Here is an 18,462-nt window from a genome sequence, read left to right on the forward strand (position 1 = left end):
CCTCAATCGCTTTCTGTGGCAGAGAATTCCCCAGGCTCCCCACTCGTTGGGTGAAGACATTTTTCCCCACCTGAATCTGAACTGGCCTACCCTGTATCCTTAGACTATGACCCCTCATTCTGGAATCCGAATCATTGGAAACATTTACCCAGTCTACAGAGTGAAATGGCCTCTTCTGCACAGTAAGATTGTATTTGGACAGTAGTGAGGATCTTTCAATGTCCACTCACCATCCCATTACTTCCTGAAGTGTGGGCTCACTTGAACTAAAGTCATTTGGCTAAAGAGTGAGCGGCAGCCAATCAGTACCTTGCGCAACGCTGTGGTTGCCCACACCCCCACCATTCCCTCCCCTCCCCCACCACACCCCTCTAGTTTCCTTTCCCACAGCAAAGGATTAGTAAATGGAAGGAAGGAAGGGTAAACGGCCCTACCTTTTATGAATTTTCTCTTCCAAGTTCTCGGCGCAGTATGTTTTCACCTCAAAGTCCACACCGCAAGCCTTTGAGGAGAGAAGGAGAGAGAACCCTCAGTGAACGTTAGCCAGTGGAAGCTGAACTCAAGAGGCATTGCAACAAAGTAGTCCCTAAGTGGGACTGGGGCAATAGGAGGTCTCATCGTCCCTGACCAGTGTGGAGCAGAACTCTTTTACAATCAGGCAATGACATTTGGTCAGCATTTATTGCTCATCCCTAACTGCCCTTTGAACCGAGTGGCTTGTTTGGCCATTTCAGAGGGCAGATAAGAGACAACCCCATTGCTGTGGGTCTGGAGTTACGTGTAGGGCAGGGCAGGTCATGAATGCAAATTTATATTCGTGAACCCAGATAGCCTTCCATGACAATTGATACTAGTCTCATGGTCATCATCACTGAGACTAATATTCAATTCCAGATTTATTAATTCAATTTAAATTCCACCAGTTCCCATGGTGGGATTTGAACATGCGTTACCACAGCATGAGTCTAAGCCTCTGGATTACTAACCCAGTGATAGGGCCATTACATCACCTTCTCCACAAAATAGGACATACAGATATGCATGGGATTTGGGATTGGGGAGCTGCGGGCTGGTCTAGTATTGCCTGTCCCTTAAACGGAGAGACTTGCTCAGCCATCTCAGCAGGCAGGTAAGATTCAACCACATTACTGTGGATCTAGAGTCACATGCAGGCAAGACCAAGGTAAAGGTGGCAAATTTACATCCCTAAAGGACATTACTGAACTATATGTTTATTTTTCATGGTCATCATCCCTGACACTAGCTTTCAATTCCAGTTTTATTCATGAAATTTAAATTCCACAATCTGCCGTGGTCAGATTTGAGCCTATGACCCGAGAACATTAACCAGGGACTGTCGATTATCAAGCCAGTTACAATGCCAGTGACCTTACCGTGTGTTACTGCTTCCCCTTAGTAAACATAACTAAGCCACTTAGGACAATTTGCAAAGAGGTGGAATGGAAAAGTTAGGAAGTTATGTTAACTTTAATTGGTCTTATATAGTGGGAAGGTAGTTGGGTATTGGGGAAATGGCGAAGATGTGTTGAGGTAGGTGGGTATGGGGAGTAGGTGGGTGGAGTTTGGGGATGTGATGTGGAACTTTGTGACATTGGGGAATATGGGGAGGGGGTGGGTGAGGTTGGAGGATACGAGGAAGAGGTGGGTGGGTTTGGGGCATATTGGGAGGAGGTCAGTGGAGTTGGAGGACATGGTGAGAAACTGTGTGACATTGGGGAATATGGGGAGGAGGTGGGTGTGGTTGGGGGATATGGGGAGGAAGTGGTTGGGGTTAGGGGATATGTGGAGGAGGTGGGTGGGGTTAGGGGATATGTGGAGGAGGTGGGTGGGGTTAGGGGATATGTGGAGGAGGTGGGTGGGGTTATGGGAAGATGATGAAGAGGTGAGTGGGGTTGGGGATGTGTGGAGGAGATGGGTGGGTTTGGGGAATGATGAAGAAGAGCTGGGTAGGGTTGGAGGATATGGAGAGGAGGTGGGTGGGTTTGGGAGAAGATGACAAAGAAGTGGGTAGGTGGGTTTTAATCACCCACAATAAATTTTCTGTCCCATTCTGTGAATTCGTTGAATGTTTGAAGTAGAAGTGAATGAAAGTGAAATCAAAGGGGGAGAATGAGAAAGGGAGACAGAGCAGAGATTGAAATAATCGACATGAAGAAAAAGACACTGATAAAGAAAGAAGTAATTTGCAGGTCAGATAGAAGTAATACCTTTCCTGTGTCTTCAGGTCCTGGTTGCAAAGTGACTGAACAAGGTAAGTTCGGAGGAATCTGGAAAAAGAGGGTAACAGTCTTCCCATCAGTAGCAGTATTGTCTGCCTGAATGTCACTGATTAGCACAACAGCTCCCATCCCACAGTCAGTGAGTAAGTGACACACATCAGTGAGAACAAATATACTGACATCAACTCTACCCACAGCACGAGTAACTGCCCACAAAACCTGAGATGTGAGTATGTTTAATCACCTCAGAAACACCAAAAGCAACAATTAAACCTCAAGGAGGGTAAATCCAACCTATTTCCCTTTGAAGCCCACCTCTACGTTTAAACTGACAATAAACTGAACTGAAAAGTTCATCAGAGATTATTAAAACTCACACAACACCAAGGTTATAGTCCAACAGGTTTATTTGGAAGCACTAGCTCCTTCCATCCAGTGGTTGTGATGTCCTGATGAAGGAGCACTGCTCCAAAAGCTAGTGCTTCCAAATAAACCCGTTGGACTTTAATCTGGTGTTGTGTGATTTTTAACTTTGTCCACCCCAGTCCAACACCGGCACCTCCAAACCAGGAATGGTGACTGTCCAATTTCATCCTTGGTTTCAATCCCTTCATGTCTTGACCCCTCTATCCTCCCTATCTAGCACCTCACCACCAATCCTCCAGCATTTCTTTCTTTCACTGATTCTGGCTTTGAGGAGATGGGGTAGGGGTGAAAAATCCACCCCTCCCCCAATCTCCACGGTCTCCTCTTACCCTCAGAGGGGGACCAGACAGGAGATAGCCAGGGGCAGATAAGCTGAGACAGGGTTAAAACTGAGTGGTGATACGGCAAGGGACATATGTGACCTTTGTAAACGGCAGTATGTAAATATAAGTTGTTGTTGCTCTTCAGTAAGACTCTTGTGGAACAGTGCACAACAGTTTGAACCTGTTGACCAGCTCAGCACTTCGCTCTGTAACAGTTCCTGCCCTTGGTGTTAGAGTCTGAACTTCAGGGGACAGACCTCGAATGTGAAGGGGTATGCATGTTCTCCCAGTTTTTTAATCAAACGTTCCTGGAGCCGGGTTAGCGGTTTCCTCTCCTCCACGATGGGCGGAAAAGCTTGAACATTGGCGACAAAGAGATCCTTCCTAAAGGTCAGGCCCAACACGTCCAAGTCCTCCCGGCCATATCGAAAGGCACACGTCAAGGTGACAAACACTGTGAAAGCGCAGAGGAAATATTAACTGGTTAGAACATTCTCTGACAAACAGGGTCAGCACAGTCCCTCAAACTATTAGGTAAGTCCTGAGCATCAAGCTTCACATTTTCAAGACTCATGAAAGCAAATCTTAGCAGGACTTATACACTTAATGATAAGGTCCTAGGGAGTGCTGCTGAACAAAGAGACCTTGGAGTGCAGGTTCATAGCTCCTTGAAAGTGGAGTCACAGGTAGATAGGATAGTGAAAAAGGTGTTTGGTATGCTTTCCTTTATTGGTCAGAGTATTGAGTACAGGAGTTGGGAGATCATGTTGCAGCTGTACAGGACATTGGTCAGGCCACTGTTGGAATGTTGCGTGCAATTCTGGCCTCCTTCCTATCAGAAAGATGTTGTGAAACTTGAAAGGGTTCAGAAAAGATTTACAAAGATGTTGCCAGGGTTGGAGAGTCTGAGCTACAGGGAGAGGCTGAACAGGCTGGGGCTGTTTTCACTGAGTGTCGGAGGCTGAGGGGTGACCTTATAGAGGTTTACAAAATTATGAGGGGCATGGATAGGGTAAAGAGACAAAGTCTTTTCCCTGGGGTTGGGGAATCCAGAACTAGAGGGCATAGATTTAGGGTGAGAGGGGAAAGATATAAAAGAGACCTAAGGGGCAACTTTTTCCACACAGAGGGGGTACGTGTATGGAATGAGCTGCCAGAGGATGTGGTGGAGGCTAGTACAATTGCAATATTTAAGAGGCATTTGGATGGGTATATGAATAGGAAGGGTTTGGAGGGATATGGGCCGGGTGCTGGCAGGTCGGCCTAGATTGGGTTGGGATATCTGGTCGGCATGGACAGGTTGGACCGAAGGGTCTGTTTCCGTGCTGTAGATCTCTATGACTCTGTGACTCTGGGTCTGCCTTTCCATCACACCCTCCATTCCAATTCATACTCTTCTCACCCCAATCACCAACTCTACTCCCCAATTAATCCCCCACCCACCCTATCCATGCCCCTCATAATTTTGTACACTATCCACCCCATCACCAACTCTACCCACCCAATTAACCCCCCTCCCACTGCCCCACGTACACTCTCCCCCAATCATTGACCCAACCCCCCTACTTAATCCCCCTCCCTCTGCCCCATATATACTCTCCTTCCATCACTGACTCTACACCCCTATTTAACCCCCCTTTCCCCAGCCCCGCGTACACTCTCCCCCATCACTGACTCTACACCCCCATTTAATGTCCCTCCCACTGCCCTGTGTACACTCTCCCTCCATCACTGACCCTACATCCTCATTTAAACTCCCTCCCCTTGCCAGTGTACACTCTTCCCCCCGTCACTGACTCTACACCCTTATTTAATCCTCCTCTCACTGCCCCGCATGGCTTTTTGTTTTAAATCAACTTGCTGAGATGTGTTATGTCACATGCTGGGCCAGGGGAACTATTCTGACAATGATGCACAGAATAAGTAGATGGGGAGACAGTGTAAAAGCATTTAAAGAAAGCAAGTGACTGGAAAAAATGGTAAAATGGCAAATTAATGGCTCTTCAGCTGAATGTGGAAGAAAATGAATAAATTAGTATCACAGAAAGAGGGCGATGGGTCAGACTTTATAGCCATTATGGAGACTTGGTTACAAGAAGGTCAAAGGTGGGGTAGGTACCTTTTCAAAAGGGCAGGCAGGCAGGCAGGAAGGGAATGTTGGTGGAGGGAGTGGATGCGCGGCTTTCTTAGAGATGGAATGAGTACAATGGCAATAAACAATCTAGGATTGGACGATACAGAATGCATATGGGTGTACGTTAGAAATAACAAAGGCTGGAGAGACAATAGCAGGAGTAATCTAAAAGTCCTCTGACAGTAGTTATACCAAAGGATAATACTTCAGGGTTTCAAATAAGTAAAGGTGTTACAATGACAGTTTTTCAATCCTCTGGGACTTTTCCAGAATGTAAAGATTCCTGAAAGATTCCTGACAGAGCATCGACATGCTGCCATTGCATTTCCTGTGACGTAATTCAACTCAGTTGGTTTCCTTCTATGATGTACCTGGTACTGGGCCCAGTGACTCCCTCTTTTCAATTGCTTTCATTATACTGAAAGGGCTCCAGTCCAAAATGCTTGGAACTAAGTCAATTCCCAATTTCAGAGTTCTCAGGTTTGTGTAAATTGGAACACACCAGAGATATCATGTTGCAGTTGTATAGGTCACTGGTGAGGCCTCTTCTGTAGTACTGTGTCCAGTTCTGAGCACCCTGCTATAGGAAGGATAATATTGAACTGGAGAGGGTTCAGAAAAGATTTACCAGGATGTTGCTGGCAGTGGAGGTTTGACGTATAATAATATGCTGATAGACTGGGACTTTTCACTGGAGCATAGGAGGAAGTTGAGGGGTGGCCTTAGAGATGTTTGTAAAATCATGACAGACATGGATAAGGTGATTAACAGAGTTTTTTTTCCTCTAGGGTGGGGGTAGCTCAAAGCTAGGGGGCATATTTTTAAGGTGAGAGGAGAAAGTTTTAAAGACATGAGGGACAACTTTTTTTTTAAACACAGAGTGGTTCACGTATGAAATGAATTGCCATTCCATGGAAGTGGTAGATGGAGGTATGGTTACAATATTTCAAAAACTTTTGGATAAGAACATGAATAGGAAAGGATTGGAGGTCAATGAGCCAGGAGCAGGCAGGTGGGACTAGTCTAGTTTGGGATTATGATTGGCATGGACTGGTTAGACTGAAGGGACTGTTTCCCTGCTGTATGATTCTACCTTAAAGCTACTTCCTTTGATATCCCAAGACACGTCCCCTCAGGTCCAGGGGATTTATCAGTCTTTAACCCCATTAGTTTCCCTAGCACTTTTTCTCAAATGATAGTTGCTATGTTTATTTCCTCCTTTCTTTAGCCCCCTGTATATTTAGTATGTTTGGAATGGTATTAGTGTCCAATACCATGGAGTATTTATTCAACTCCTCTGCAATTTCCTGGAACCCCAATATTATTTCCCCAGCCTCATTCTCTAAGTGGCCTATGTTCATTTAGAACTCCTTCAGAATGGAAGCAAGACATTTGGCCCATCGAGTCCACACCACCCCTCCAAATAGCATCCCACCCAGACACACCCACCTACCCTATCCCTGTAACCCTGCATTTCCTATGGCTAATCCATGCAGCCTGCACATCGCTAGACACTATTGGTCAGTTAGCATGTTCAGTGCACCAAACCTACTCTTCCTTGGAATGAGGGAGGAAACCCAAGCAGACATGGGGAGAATGTGCAAACTCCACAGACAGTCGCCCGAGGGTGGAATCGAACCCGGGTCCCTGTTGCTGAGGACCCTGGTGATCCACTGAGCCTGAAATATCATCTCTGTATAAACAATAATCTTCCAAAGAAATCAAACAAAATATCAGAAAGTGTGCCACCATTTATTCTCTATGAATGAATAAAGGTCTGTCAATCTGTGTGTGTCTCACAGCTGGTTTCTGGAAACAGGTACAACTCTGAAACTCGATGTCTGGAGGAGAAGCAACCACAATCCTTACCTTTCCTTTCCTTCAGATATTCTGGATCAACCAAAACAACACCATCTGTGGAAGGAAAGAAGGTAATTATCACAATCTACCGCAGAATGCTCATGGTAATGCTTCTTAAAAAGTGCATTCAGACAGCTTCATTTATCTTCCCACATCATTCGCACAGCTCTCTTGCACAGATGTAAAAGATGGCAATTATAGTGATAGGTCAGCAACTTTAATCTTCTCCCATAGCCCCTTGTAACTCTCCCTCCATCACTGACTCTACCCATCCCATTTAATCCCCCTCTCCCTGCCCCGTGTACATTCTCCCCCCATCACTGACTCTACTCATCCATTTAATCCCCCTCCCAAACCCCCATCACTGATTCTACCCAACCATTTATTTCCCCCCATAGCCCCGTCTAAACATTCCCTCCCCCCAGCATTGACTCTACCTACCCATTTAAATGCAGATAACACTGATAGTTAACTGTCAGTCATCATCTAATTGTACAAACAGAGTCGGCCTGGCAGATTTAAATTTAGGCAAAGCTTGGCAGTCAACATGAAATCATTGCATTCTCCATGACAACACCTCTACAAATTGGGGAGGAGCAGATATTACTCTAACCTGGTGTGCTGGTCAATATTCATCATTTAACCCCTAACAGCACACGAGTCATTATTAAGTTGCTGCTTATGTGAGCCCTCTGAGTGCAAAGTGTTTGTCGTGTTACCACAGAGAGTATACCTGAACAAGGCTCTCACCATCTGTGAAGCAACTTTGAACACATCAGGAAATCGTGAGATTCTGTTATTCCTAACTGTGACCCACACCACCTTTCAGGGGTGTCCCAAGCCTACCCATGCCTAAGTGAACACTTGGTCGCCAGAGTGCTGGACCCAAGCTCTCCGTCGCTCTGCACCCAGCAAGACCCCACAAGCAGCAAGGAGGTGAAAGAGTCCCCTTCTGCTCAGTGCTCTTGAGGAATTTGAGCTGTGATACAAAGGGCAGACAGCCTTGGGTCCTTGCGAATTGTCCCATACTATTGTCAAAATCCAGTAAAAGCAGCTACAGAATTACAGAATTGTTAGGAAGTAGCAAGAGGCCATTCAGCCCATAGTGCCTGCACCAGTTCTGCTATCTGGTGTCAACCTTAAGCTTTTTCCCCATATTGCTGCACACCATTTCTATCCAAGTAACCATCCAATGTCCCTCTCGAAAGCCTCAACTGAACCTGCCTCCACCACATTTCCAGGCAGTGCACTCCCAGACCCTAACTACTCAATGAACGAAAAAGCTTTTCCCCCCCATCACCCTTGCTTCATTTGCACACCACTTTAATGCTATTCCCTCACGTTCTTGTTCATTTCACAAGCAGGAACAGCTTCTCCCTATCGACCTTATCCATGGTTTTGAAAATCTCGATCGAATCTCCTCTCAACCTTCTCCTCTTCTAGGAGAACTTTCCCAATTTCTTCAATCTACCCTCAGCATGAAGCTATAGTTAATGGTGCTGGAAAAGCTCAGTTGCCTGAGGTTGTTGTGTCCAGAGGGTGGTGGAGACAAAACTCCTCGAATATTTCTCATATTGCCAGGAGTTGTTTGACCAGCAAGGAAGCTAAAGGATTCAGGAAGTTGCCAAAAAAGTGGAGTTGAGACCTCAGTTGGATCTACTATGATCTTATTGAAAAGTTGGATAGTTTCAAGGGGCTGAATGGCCTTCTTCGGCTCCTATTCCATAGGCTTGTGTGAAGAAGAATCACATCAGATTTGAAACACTAACAAGCTGCCAAACATGTGCAGGTTAAGTGGATTGACTATGTTAACTTGCCCATAGTGCCCAGGGATGTGGAGATTAAGTGGATTGGCCATGGGAAATTGCCCACAGTGGCCAGGGGTATGTAGGTTAGTGGATGATCCATGGATAATGCAGGATTACAGATAATAGGATTATGAGGAGATGGGTTGGGGCGGGATGCTTTTAGGACGGTCAGTGTGGACTCAATGGGCTGAATGGCCTGCTTCCACACTGTAGTGGTTCTATGACAAATGATATGAGCTCAGATCTCTATGATTGTTTCAAATCTCCAGCATCTGCAGCATTTTGCTTTGGTATGGGCCGGGTGCTGGCAGGTGGGACTAGATTGGGTTGGGATATCTGATCGGCCTGGACAGGTTGGACCGAAAGGTCTGTTTCCGTGCTGTACATCTCTATGACTCTGTATGGGGCAACTCGTAACAGAGGAGTTGCTAAGTGGCTAGTTTTAACTTGTAAACTTACTGTTTATTTTATAAATCTACAATAGTGAGTAGAGTGGGTTCTTTAGATCATCTGTTTTTATTGAGATCTGTCTCTTAATTAAACTTTGAAAATATAAAATATACATACTGAGTTAGCCTGGAGCAGTGTTTTTAGAACATAGGACATAGAACATAGAACAATGCAGCACAGAACAGGCCCTTCGGCCCTAGATGTTGCACCAACCTGTGAACTAATCTAAGCCCTACATTATCCCATCATCATCCATGTGCTTATCCAAGGATTGTTTAAATCTCCCTAATGTGGCTGAGTTAACTACATTGGCAGGCAGGGCATTCCACACCCTTACCACTCTCTGAGTAAAGAACCTGCCTCTGACATCTGTCTCAAATCTATCACTCCTCAATTTGTAGCTATGCCCCCTCATACAAGCTGATGTCATCATCCTAGGAAAAAGACTTTCACTGTCTACACTATCTAATCCTCTGATCGTCTTGTATGTCTCTATCAAATCCCCTCTTAGCCTTCTTCTTGCCAATGAGAACAGACCCAAGTCTCTCTGCCCTTCCTTAGACAGTAGTTAGACTGTGCTATTTTCTGGGTCTGCAGGTTGTTAAGAGTCAAAGATGGCCTTTAGTAAAATGATATGCTTTTCCTGTTGGATGTTGAAGTTTAGGGAGAGTTTCCATGTTACTGATGATTATGTCTGCAGGAAGTGTGCTTGGTTGAGAATCCTATCAGAATGCATGGATTGGTTGGAGCGGCAGTTAGACGTGATGAGGAATTTACAGGAGCCGGGGGTGTGATGGATGGCAGTTTCAGGGAAGGAGATAAACCGAAGATACAGTCAGGTAGATGGGTGACCTCCAGGAAAGGTAGGAGGGGGAGGCAGGTAGTGCAGGAGTTTCCTGCGGCTATCCCCATCTCAAACAAATATGCCGTTCTGGAAAATGGGGGTGATGGACTCTCAGGGGAATGTAGCACTAACAGCCAGGTTTCTGGTATGGAGACTGGCTTGAATGTAATGAGGGGGTACGTTAGCTTCCAAGCAATCAATTGTGATAGGGGACTTTCTAGTCAGAGGCACAGATAGACATTTCTGCAACTGACAGCGAGAAATTAGAATGGTGTGTTGCGTCCCTAATGCCAGAATCAAGGATATCTCAGAGAGGTTGCAGAATATTCTCATCGTGAGAGGGACCAGTAAGAGGTTGTTGTACACATTGGATGTATTCTGAGGAGAGGACATAGGAAGTTAGGACGAACTTAAAAAGGAGGTCCTTGACGGTAATAATATCTGGATTACTCCCAGCGCCACAAGCTAGTGAGGGTCGGAATAGGAGGATAGAGCAGGTGAATGTGTAGTTGAGGAGAAGGTACTATGGACAATTTAGTATGGTCAATCCACCCTAACCTGTACATCATTGAACTGTGAGTGGAAACTGGAACAAACCCACACAGACACAGGGAGAATGTGCAAACCTTACACAGACAGTCACCTGAGGTGGAATTGAACCTGGGTCCCAGGTGCTGTGAATGCTAACCACTGAGCCACCATGCCACCCAGTCTTGGCTGATCTGAATGTAGCCTCAACTCTAATTTTTCTTCCTACCCATGATAACTGTTAACTCCCTTGTTAGTTAAGACTCTATCGAACTCTGTATTGAAAATATTCACCAACTCTGCGACCCTCTCAGGTCAGAAGACTTGCATGTCCCGATAGAAAGAAATTCCCGTCATCTCGGTTTTAAATGAGAAAACACTAATTTTTAAACGGTGCCTCCTGGTTCTTGTCTTTCCCAAGAGGGGAATGACTCCTGATAAGTCCACTCAGGATCTTAAATGTTTCAATAAAACTACCCCTCCTTTTCCACTCTCCTCCAATGGATACAGACCCAGTCTGTCTAACCTTTCTTCTTAAAGGAACCGCTCCCACCATCCTAAGTATTAATCAAGTGAACCCTCTCTGAACTGCATTAAATACATCTACATCTTATCAAAATGGTGGCTGTGTGAGGATTTTTACCCGGGGCTCATCCACTCCCATCTGCTTTCTTTCTTCTTTTTACTTCTATCCCTTTTCTTTCATTTTTTTTTCTTTTGTTTTCCTTTATCTTTGGTGGGTTCATTGATGGCCTTGGTGTGGGAGCGAAAGCGTGCCGCTTGTGGAGTGGCAGCAGCCTCCTGACAATTGGAGGTGGTGACAGCAGTAAGGACGTCCTCTGGGCATTTGGGGCCAGCAGCAGCAGCGACAAAGCTCCTCCAGGGATCAGGGTGGCAGCAGCAATGAATGCTTCAAGATGGCGGCACTGCCAAGGCAACATCTGCAGCCAGTGCAGGGACTCCTGGCCTGGCAATGGAGCCAGGGAGCCTTGGCTACAACAGGCCCAGTGCAGGGACTCCTGGCCTAGCAGTGGAACCAGGGAGCCTTGGCTACAACAGGCCCAGTGCAGGGACTCCTGGCCTAGCAATGGAGCCAGGGAGCCTTGGCTACAACAGGCCCAGTGCAGGGACCCCTGGCCTAGCAGTGGAACCAGGGAGCCTTGGCTATAACAGGCCCAGTGCAGGGACTCCTGGCCTAGCAATGGAGCCAGGGAGCCTTGGCTACAACAAGCCCAGTGCAGGGACTCCTGGCCTAGCAATGGAGCCAGGGAGCCTTGGCTACAACAGGCCCAGTGCAGGGACTCCTGGCCTGGCAATGGAGCCAGGGAGCCTTGGCTACAACAGGCCCAGTGCAGGGACTCCTGGCCTAGCAATGGAGCCAGGGAGCCTTGGCTACAACAGGCCCAGTGCAGGGACCCCTGGCCTAGCAGTGGAACCAGGGAGCCTTGGCTATAACAGGTCCAGTGCAGGGACTCCTGGCCTAGCAATGGAGCCAGGGAGCCTTGGCTACAACAGGCCCAGTGCAGGGACTCCTGGCCTAGCAGTGGAGCCAGGGAGCCTTGGCTACAACAGGCCCAGTGCAGGGACTCTTGGCCTGGCAGTGGAGCTAGGGAGCCTTGGCTACAACAGGCCCAGTGCAGGGACCCCTGGCCTAGCAATGGAGCCAGGGAGCCTTGGCTACAACAGGCCCAGTGCAGGGACTCCCGGCCTAGCAGTGGAGCCAGGGAGCCTTGGCTACAACAGGCCCAGTGCAGGGACTCCTGGCCTGGCAGTGGAGCTAGGGAGCCTTGGCTACAACAGGCCCAGTGCAGGGACTCCTGGCCTGGCAGTGGAGCTAGGGAGCCTTGGCTACAACAGGCCCAGTGCAGGGACTCCTGGCCTGGCAGTGGAGCCAGGAGGTTGGTTACAGTAGGCCTGGAGTGGGGACTCCTGGCCTGGCAGTGGAGTCAGGGACTCCTGGCCATGATCAAGGTAAGCCCCGGAGTTAGCCCTCTGTTGATGGATTTGGCAGTGAAATGGGGGAGAACTCTCTTTCAATTATATTTTATTTCATTCTTAAACTATTCAAAATAGTGCTGGATTGTGGTGACAGTTGAAGCTTTTCCTGTATTATTCACTGTAAAATGCAAGTGACAATAAGAAAACATTCAACTGTCTTTTTAAACATAGAGATCAGCCTGTCACATAGTGTTCCACTATATAGCCTCATCCAAGCTCTATCCAACCGTAACAAAGTATCCATCCTTTTATACTCCATTTCCTTTGCAGTAGACAACATTCCATAATCACTTGCTGTATTTGCAGACTAAATTTTTGTGATTCATGTATTGGGATTCCCAGATCCCTCTGTACTTCCAGGTTTTGCAGTCTCTCTCTATTGAAATAACATGTTGCTTTAGCATGGAGATGATGGTGTAGTGGTAATATCACTGGGATAGTAATCCAGAATCCCAGGCTCATGTCTTGAGGCTATGGGTTCAGGATAGTAGAATTTGAATTCAGTCAGTAAATTGGACTGGGAAAGCTAGTCTCAGGAATGACAGTTATGAAACAATTATTGATTGGGGGCAATACGATGATTCAGTGGTTAGCACTGCTGCCTCACAGCACCAGGGTCCCAGGTTCAATTCCAGCCTCGGGTGACTGTCTGTGTGGAGTTTGCGTGTCTGTGTGGGTTTCCTCCCACAATCCAAAGATGCGCAGTTCAGGTGAACTGGCCATGTTAAATTGCCCATACTGTTAGGTGCATTAGTCAGAGGGAAATGGGTCTGGTTGGGTTACTCTTTGGAGGGTCGGTGTGGACTGGTTGGGCAAAAGGGCCCAACTGTAGGATTAGATTTCCACACTGTAGGAAATCTAATCTTCCTACCAAAGTGGACAAGTTCACACTTTCCCACAATAAACTCCATCTGCCAAACTTGTAGTCAGTCACTTAACTCGTATATACCCATTTGCAGACACCCTAAATAATAAAACAGGAGTTGGGAGCAGGAGAGTGTCATTCAATATAATCATAGCTGATCCTCTATCTCAATTCCTACTTCCCACAGCCTCACTGATCACAAATTAATTTCTGACCCATCTTTTTATTACCAGTAAATGTAGCTGCTCTGCATTCAGAAAGTGGGTTCACTGGAGTTAAAGCCGTGAAGGAAATTCGTATGTATGTCAGAATTAAGTCAGCTAAACTAAAATCTTGAAGGAAACTGGGAGCCAAGACACCTCACATTAAGGAACCAAGAAACAATGTCAGGAGTCCTGGGATCTGTTGTCCAACATAACTAGATCTCGTACAGTGTGCCAAGCCTTGTCAAGTGAAACGGTTTCATTTTGTTCTCCATCACCAAACCACCCGTGGTAGTTTTTATCATCTATTAACCACCACAGGCAAATAGCTTGTGTATCCAATTCAATAATTTATGTGAAAAGCCTGTAAAGGCAATGCAAATGATTAAAGGTGACGGAGAGGTCAGGAGGCAGGGGAACAAGTGGATTGTTAAATACTAACCTTTATTATCCAATAAACCCTGTTAGTTTGCATTCTAAATCAGTGATTGTCAGTTTTGTCAATAATGTTAGACCACTAGTTTAACGTCTAAATTCCTCTAGGGTCTCAGATTCAACAGTAACCTGAAGAAGCAACTGGATAAATACTTGAAGCAGTACATATTGTAGTAAAATTTGGAAACATTGGAATAGTATTTAGATGCTACATGTGCTGCCTCACAGCGCCTGAGACCCGGGTTCATTTCCCGACTCAGGCGACTGACTGTGTGGAGTTTGCACGTTCTCCCCGTGTCTGCGTGGGTTTCCTCCGGGTGCTCCGGTTTCCTCCCACAGTCCAAAGATGTGCGGGTCAGGTGAATTGGCCATGCTAAATTGCCCGTAGTGTTAGGTAGGGGTAAATGTAGGGGTATGGGTGGGTTGCGCTTCGGCGGGTCGGTGTGGACTTGTTGGGCCGAAGGGCCTGTTTCCACACTGTAAGTCTAATCTAAAAAAAAAATGCACACTTGCAATGGCAGGGCATACAAGATTCTGGGACAAGTGCTGGAAAATAGAATTTTAATTGTTAGATGGTCATTTTTGACCTGCGCAGGCTTGCTGGGCTGAAAGGTCTTTTTTCTATGGTATAGATTCTCAATCTAACTGGATGGCTTTCAAAGAAACAACAGTGTCTTGTTGGACTGAATGGCCTCCACCTTTGTTGTGCTGATTTATGACTCTGAGTAGAACTCCTGCACTTTACAACAGTGGCCACGGGATCCTACATCCAAAATGAGGGAGGGGGAGGTGGTTTGTTTGCATGGCCTCACGTAATCTCTCATCCAATAGATGGTGCAGCCGATAATGCTGATAACCGCCTTGGCATCTGGTTAGGTGCCTCGTGTCCTGGGATGGAACCTGAACCCACATCCTTCTGCCTGCATTCCTGTCCAAACCAAAGCAGACCCTGGGTGATGAGGCCAGCACTAGAAGCCGGTCCCACAGACTATCCTGACAGTTGCGTGCATTGGTACACTCACCGACAGGCTCCACAAAGTCTACGTGGTCCACAAAGTCCCTTTTCCCAAGGTAGACAGTAAGCTGTAAAGTAGTAAAAGAAGCAAGGAATTATATTTCCCTGGTTTCACAGAACTGGCGTATTGCCGAAAGCGGTGATGCACTGTCAAAGCTAAGAGTCCCAGCGATGTGTGGATTGTCTCAAATACCACATCCCTTTGGCTGTTCATGACAGGCAGAGCTCTGGCTACCACCCAACCGGCCTGTGCTTGCAAAAGCTCAAGAACATAATTTCGAATGCTGCTTGTATGAAGTGACAGTACTTGCTGAACAACCCCAAGTGTGCAAAAAATTACAACAACCACCAATTTAAAATTGTTACTGAGGTTCAAAATAAATTCCCACTTGACAGCAGCCTCATACACTCGTAAGCATGGAGTTGCCCACTGCAGGATAAGGGAATGTGAGAAGGGTTTAGAAGGATGAGAGGTGATCTCATTGAAAGGTGTAGGATTCTTAACTACAAATGCTGAGAGGATGTTTCCCCTCATGGGAGGGTCTAGGACCAGAGGGCACAGTCTCAGAATAAAGGGGCACCAATTTCAGTCTGAGATGGGGAGGAATTTCTTCTCTCAGAGGGTTGTGAGTCTTTGGAACTCCTTTTCACAGAGAGCTGTGGGGGCAGAGTCCTTGTGGATATTTAAGGCTGAGATAGCTTCTCGATCAGTCAGGATAGCAAGGGTTACAGAGAAAAGGCAGGAAAGTGGACACGGGGAATGTCAGATCAGCCATGATTCTATTGAATGGTGGGGCAGGGTCAAAGGGCTGAATGGCCTCCTCCTGTTCTTATTTCTTACAGTCTTGTGGTCCAGGCATTGGATCATTATTGAATGAAACAAAAACCTCGGGGGGGTGGGGTTGGGGGTAGGTGGGCAATAATTTCTGAGTGCATTCTCCACGGCAATGTCTTGACCAATCCAACTCAACATGGCAAAAATTTGACACCTTTTTGTCCTAAATTGTTGCTCCCTCTGAAATTTGGCATTCTTGCATGGGTCCTGATGGGCGCAAGATGAAAAACTTTGACAGTGCATTTCCTTTGTCAGCAATACTCACAATGATATTCAATGCAATAATTATATAGAATTACATAGCTTATATATCATAGCACAAGGCCATTTGGCCCAAATAATCTGTGCAAGTGTTTATACTCCACATGAGCCCCCATCGACCAATCTTACCAGCACAGCCTTCTCTCCTTATAAGTGCGCATCAAGTTTTCCCACAAAACCACATCTACCTTATTCACCTCAATCACTTTCTGAGGTAGTGGGTTCCAAATTCACACCACTCTCTTGATCAAAAGGGTTCGAATGATCTCTTGTGAAGGACTCTTCTACATTCACAGTTCCCCTCGTGGTAGTCTCACTTCTTCTTTGTTCCCATGGGCATTGCTGACTGGGCCCAGCATTTATTGCCTGTCCCTAATTGCCCCTCGAGAAGGTGGTGCTGAGCTGCCTTCTTGAACCGTTGCGGTCCATGTGCCAAGGAGTTTTTTTCTCCACCTCTCCCTTCTCAAACCTTTTTAACAACCTCTGTCACCATTCACCTTTCTTTCCTCTAGAGAAGACAGCCCCAGCTGCTTAGCCGTTCAGTTAAATAAGCAGGGAATAAAATGGCACAAGCTGCATTTGGTGTGAAATTAGTTGGTCTCCTGTAGCATTGCTCAGAATCCTGAGAGGCCTGGATAGAGAGGATGTGGAGAAGATGTTTCCACCAGGAGGAGAGACTAGGACACGAGGGCACAGCCTCAGAGTGAAGGGACCATCCTTTAGAACTAAGATGAGGAGGCTGGGGAATCTGCATTATACATTGCAATAGAAGGTTGTGGAGGCCAAGTCATTGAATGTATTTAAGTCAGAGTGCAATGGATGTTGAGATACTGAGTAAATGTAAGGAGATAGATAGATTTTTAATGAGTAATGGGTTAAAAGGGTTATGGAGAATGGGCTGGAAAGTGGAGTAGAGGCCAATAAGAGATCAGGCCATGATCATATCGAATGGTGGAAAGTTCAGAACCGGGGTCACAGTGTAAGACCACAGGCTCGGGCATTCAGGACTGTAATGAGGAGACATTTCTTCATCCAGAGAGTGGGAAGCCTGGGGAATTCTCTGCCACAGAAAAAGCAGTTGAGGCTAAAACAATGAATGCTTTCAAGAAGTTAGATACATAGGGTGGCATGGTGGCTCAGTGGTTAGCACTGCTGCCTCACAGCGTCAGGGACCCAGGTTCAATTCCAGCCTCGGGCAACTGTCGGTGTGGAATTTACACAGTCTGCATGGGTTTCCACTGGGTGCTCCAGTCCAAAGGTGTATCCTTATTTACTCTGTCTTTCACTGTTAGTCTCATGAAGACTTCAATCAGACTCTAAATTCTAGAGAAAACAGGCCCATCTCTGAATGCCCTCAAACTGAGTGGACTTCATTTCGAGGTTATGGAAGGTTACAGAGATAGGGTAAGGGGATGGGTCTAGGTGGGACACTCTTCAGAGGACTCAATAGGCTGAATGGCCTGCTTCCACGTTGTGGTGATTCTATGATATAGTTCTTAGGGATCAATGGATATGGGGAGAAACCATGAGCAGGGGATTGAGTTGGATGGTCCACCATCATCATATTGAGTGGTGGAGCAGCCTTGATGGGCCGAATAGTCTTCTCTTGCTCCTATTTCCTAACCTTCCAAGTGTCCCTCTGTCCTGAAAGGACGATCCCTAATTTTGAAACATCATTCCAGACTGACACAAATAGAAACATCTTCACAGAATCACAGAATGGTTACAGTGAAGAGGGAGGCCATTCAGCCCAGCGAACCTGCAGCAGTTCTCTCACCTATTTCACAAATTCTCTCCACATCCCATTGTCAGGAGCATTCAGGATCTTATAAATTTCAATCCAGTCACTCCTCACTTTTCTGAGCTCCAGTGAAAACAAACCCGGTCTGTCCAACACACAACCTCCAAATGCTTTACTGTGCCCCCTTGGAACCTCACCCATTCCAGTAAATTCTGCTGATCAAGCCTCTCCGCCTAGTTTGAGTTGGTTTCAAATGGAATTACATTTACAAATTGGCAGAAAGATAATAAATTTAATTTGTTTCCTCTCAAACCCTTTGTGAACAGGAAATGCTTGAATAACAAATCTTAGTGGTGCACTGGTAGAGGCAGTGTGCAGTTGGCTGGGGTTTCATCACACCAGTCTATTAGATTGCTTCCCAGACAGTGCAGCGGCTTTGAGAACTGTCTATACACAGAACTCTGAGTTCTTCAACCTTCACAATTTAGATCCATCT

The 18,462-nt window shown here is 46.3% G+C and overlaps 1 protein-coding gene across 1 annotated transcript in view; it reads right to left on the minus strand.

Moving 5' to 3' along the window:
* The window catches only part of arrb1 (arrestin, beta 1), a 127,517-nt gene that overhangs the window by 24,730 nt on the left and 84,325 nt on the right, over window positions 1–18,462 (minus strand). Inside the window, exons 3-7 of the mRNA XM_060826908.1 lie at window positions 15,137–15,197; window positions 6,993–7,037; window positions 3,247–3,443; window positions 2,229–2,288; window positions 435–502 (exon numbers count right to left, since the gene is read on the minus strand). Coding sequence (XP_060682891.1) covers window positions 435–502; window positions 2,229–2,288; window positions 3,247–3,443; window positions 6,993–7,037; window positions 15,137–15,197 — 431 coding nt within the window. The remainder of the gene's footprint in view (window positions 1–434; window positions 503–2,228; window positions 2,289–3,246; window positions 3,444–6,992; window positions 7,038–15,136; window positions 15,198–18,462) is intronic.

The sequence above is a fragment of the Hemiscyllium ocellatum genome, chromosome 6 (assembly GCF_020745735.1).
Source record: "Hemiscyllium ocellatum isolate sHemOce1 chromosome 6, sHemOce1.pat.X.cur, whole genome shotgun sequence".
NCBI lineage: Eukaryota > Metazoa > Chordata > Chondrichthyes > Orectolobiformes > Hemiscylliidae > Hemiscyllium > Hemiscyllium ocellatum.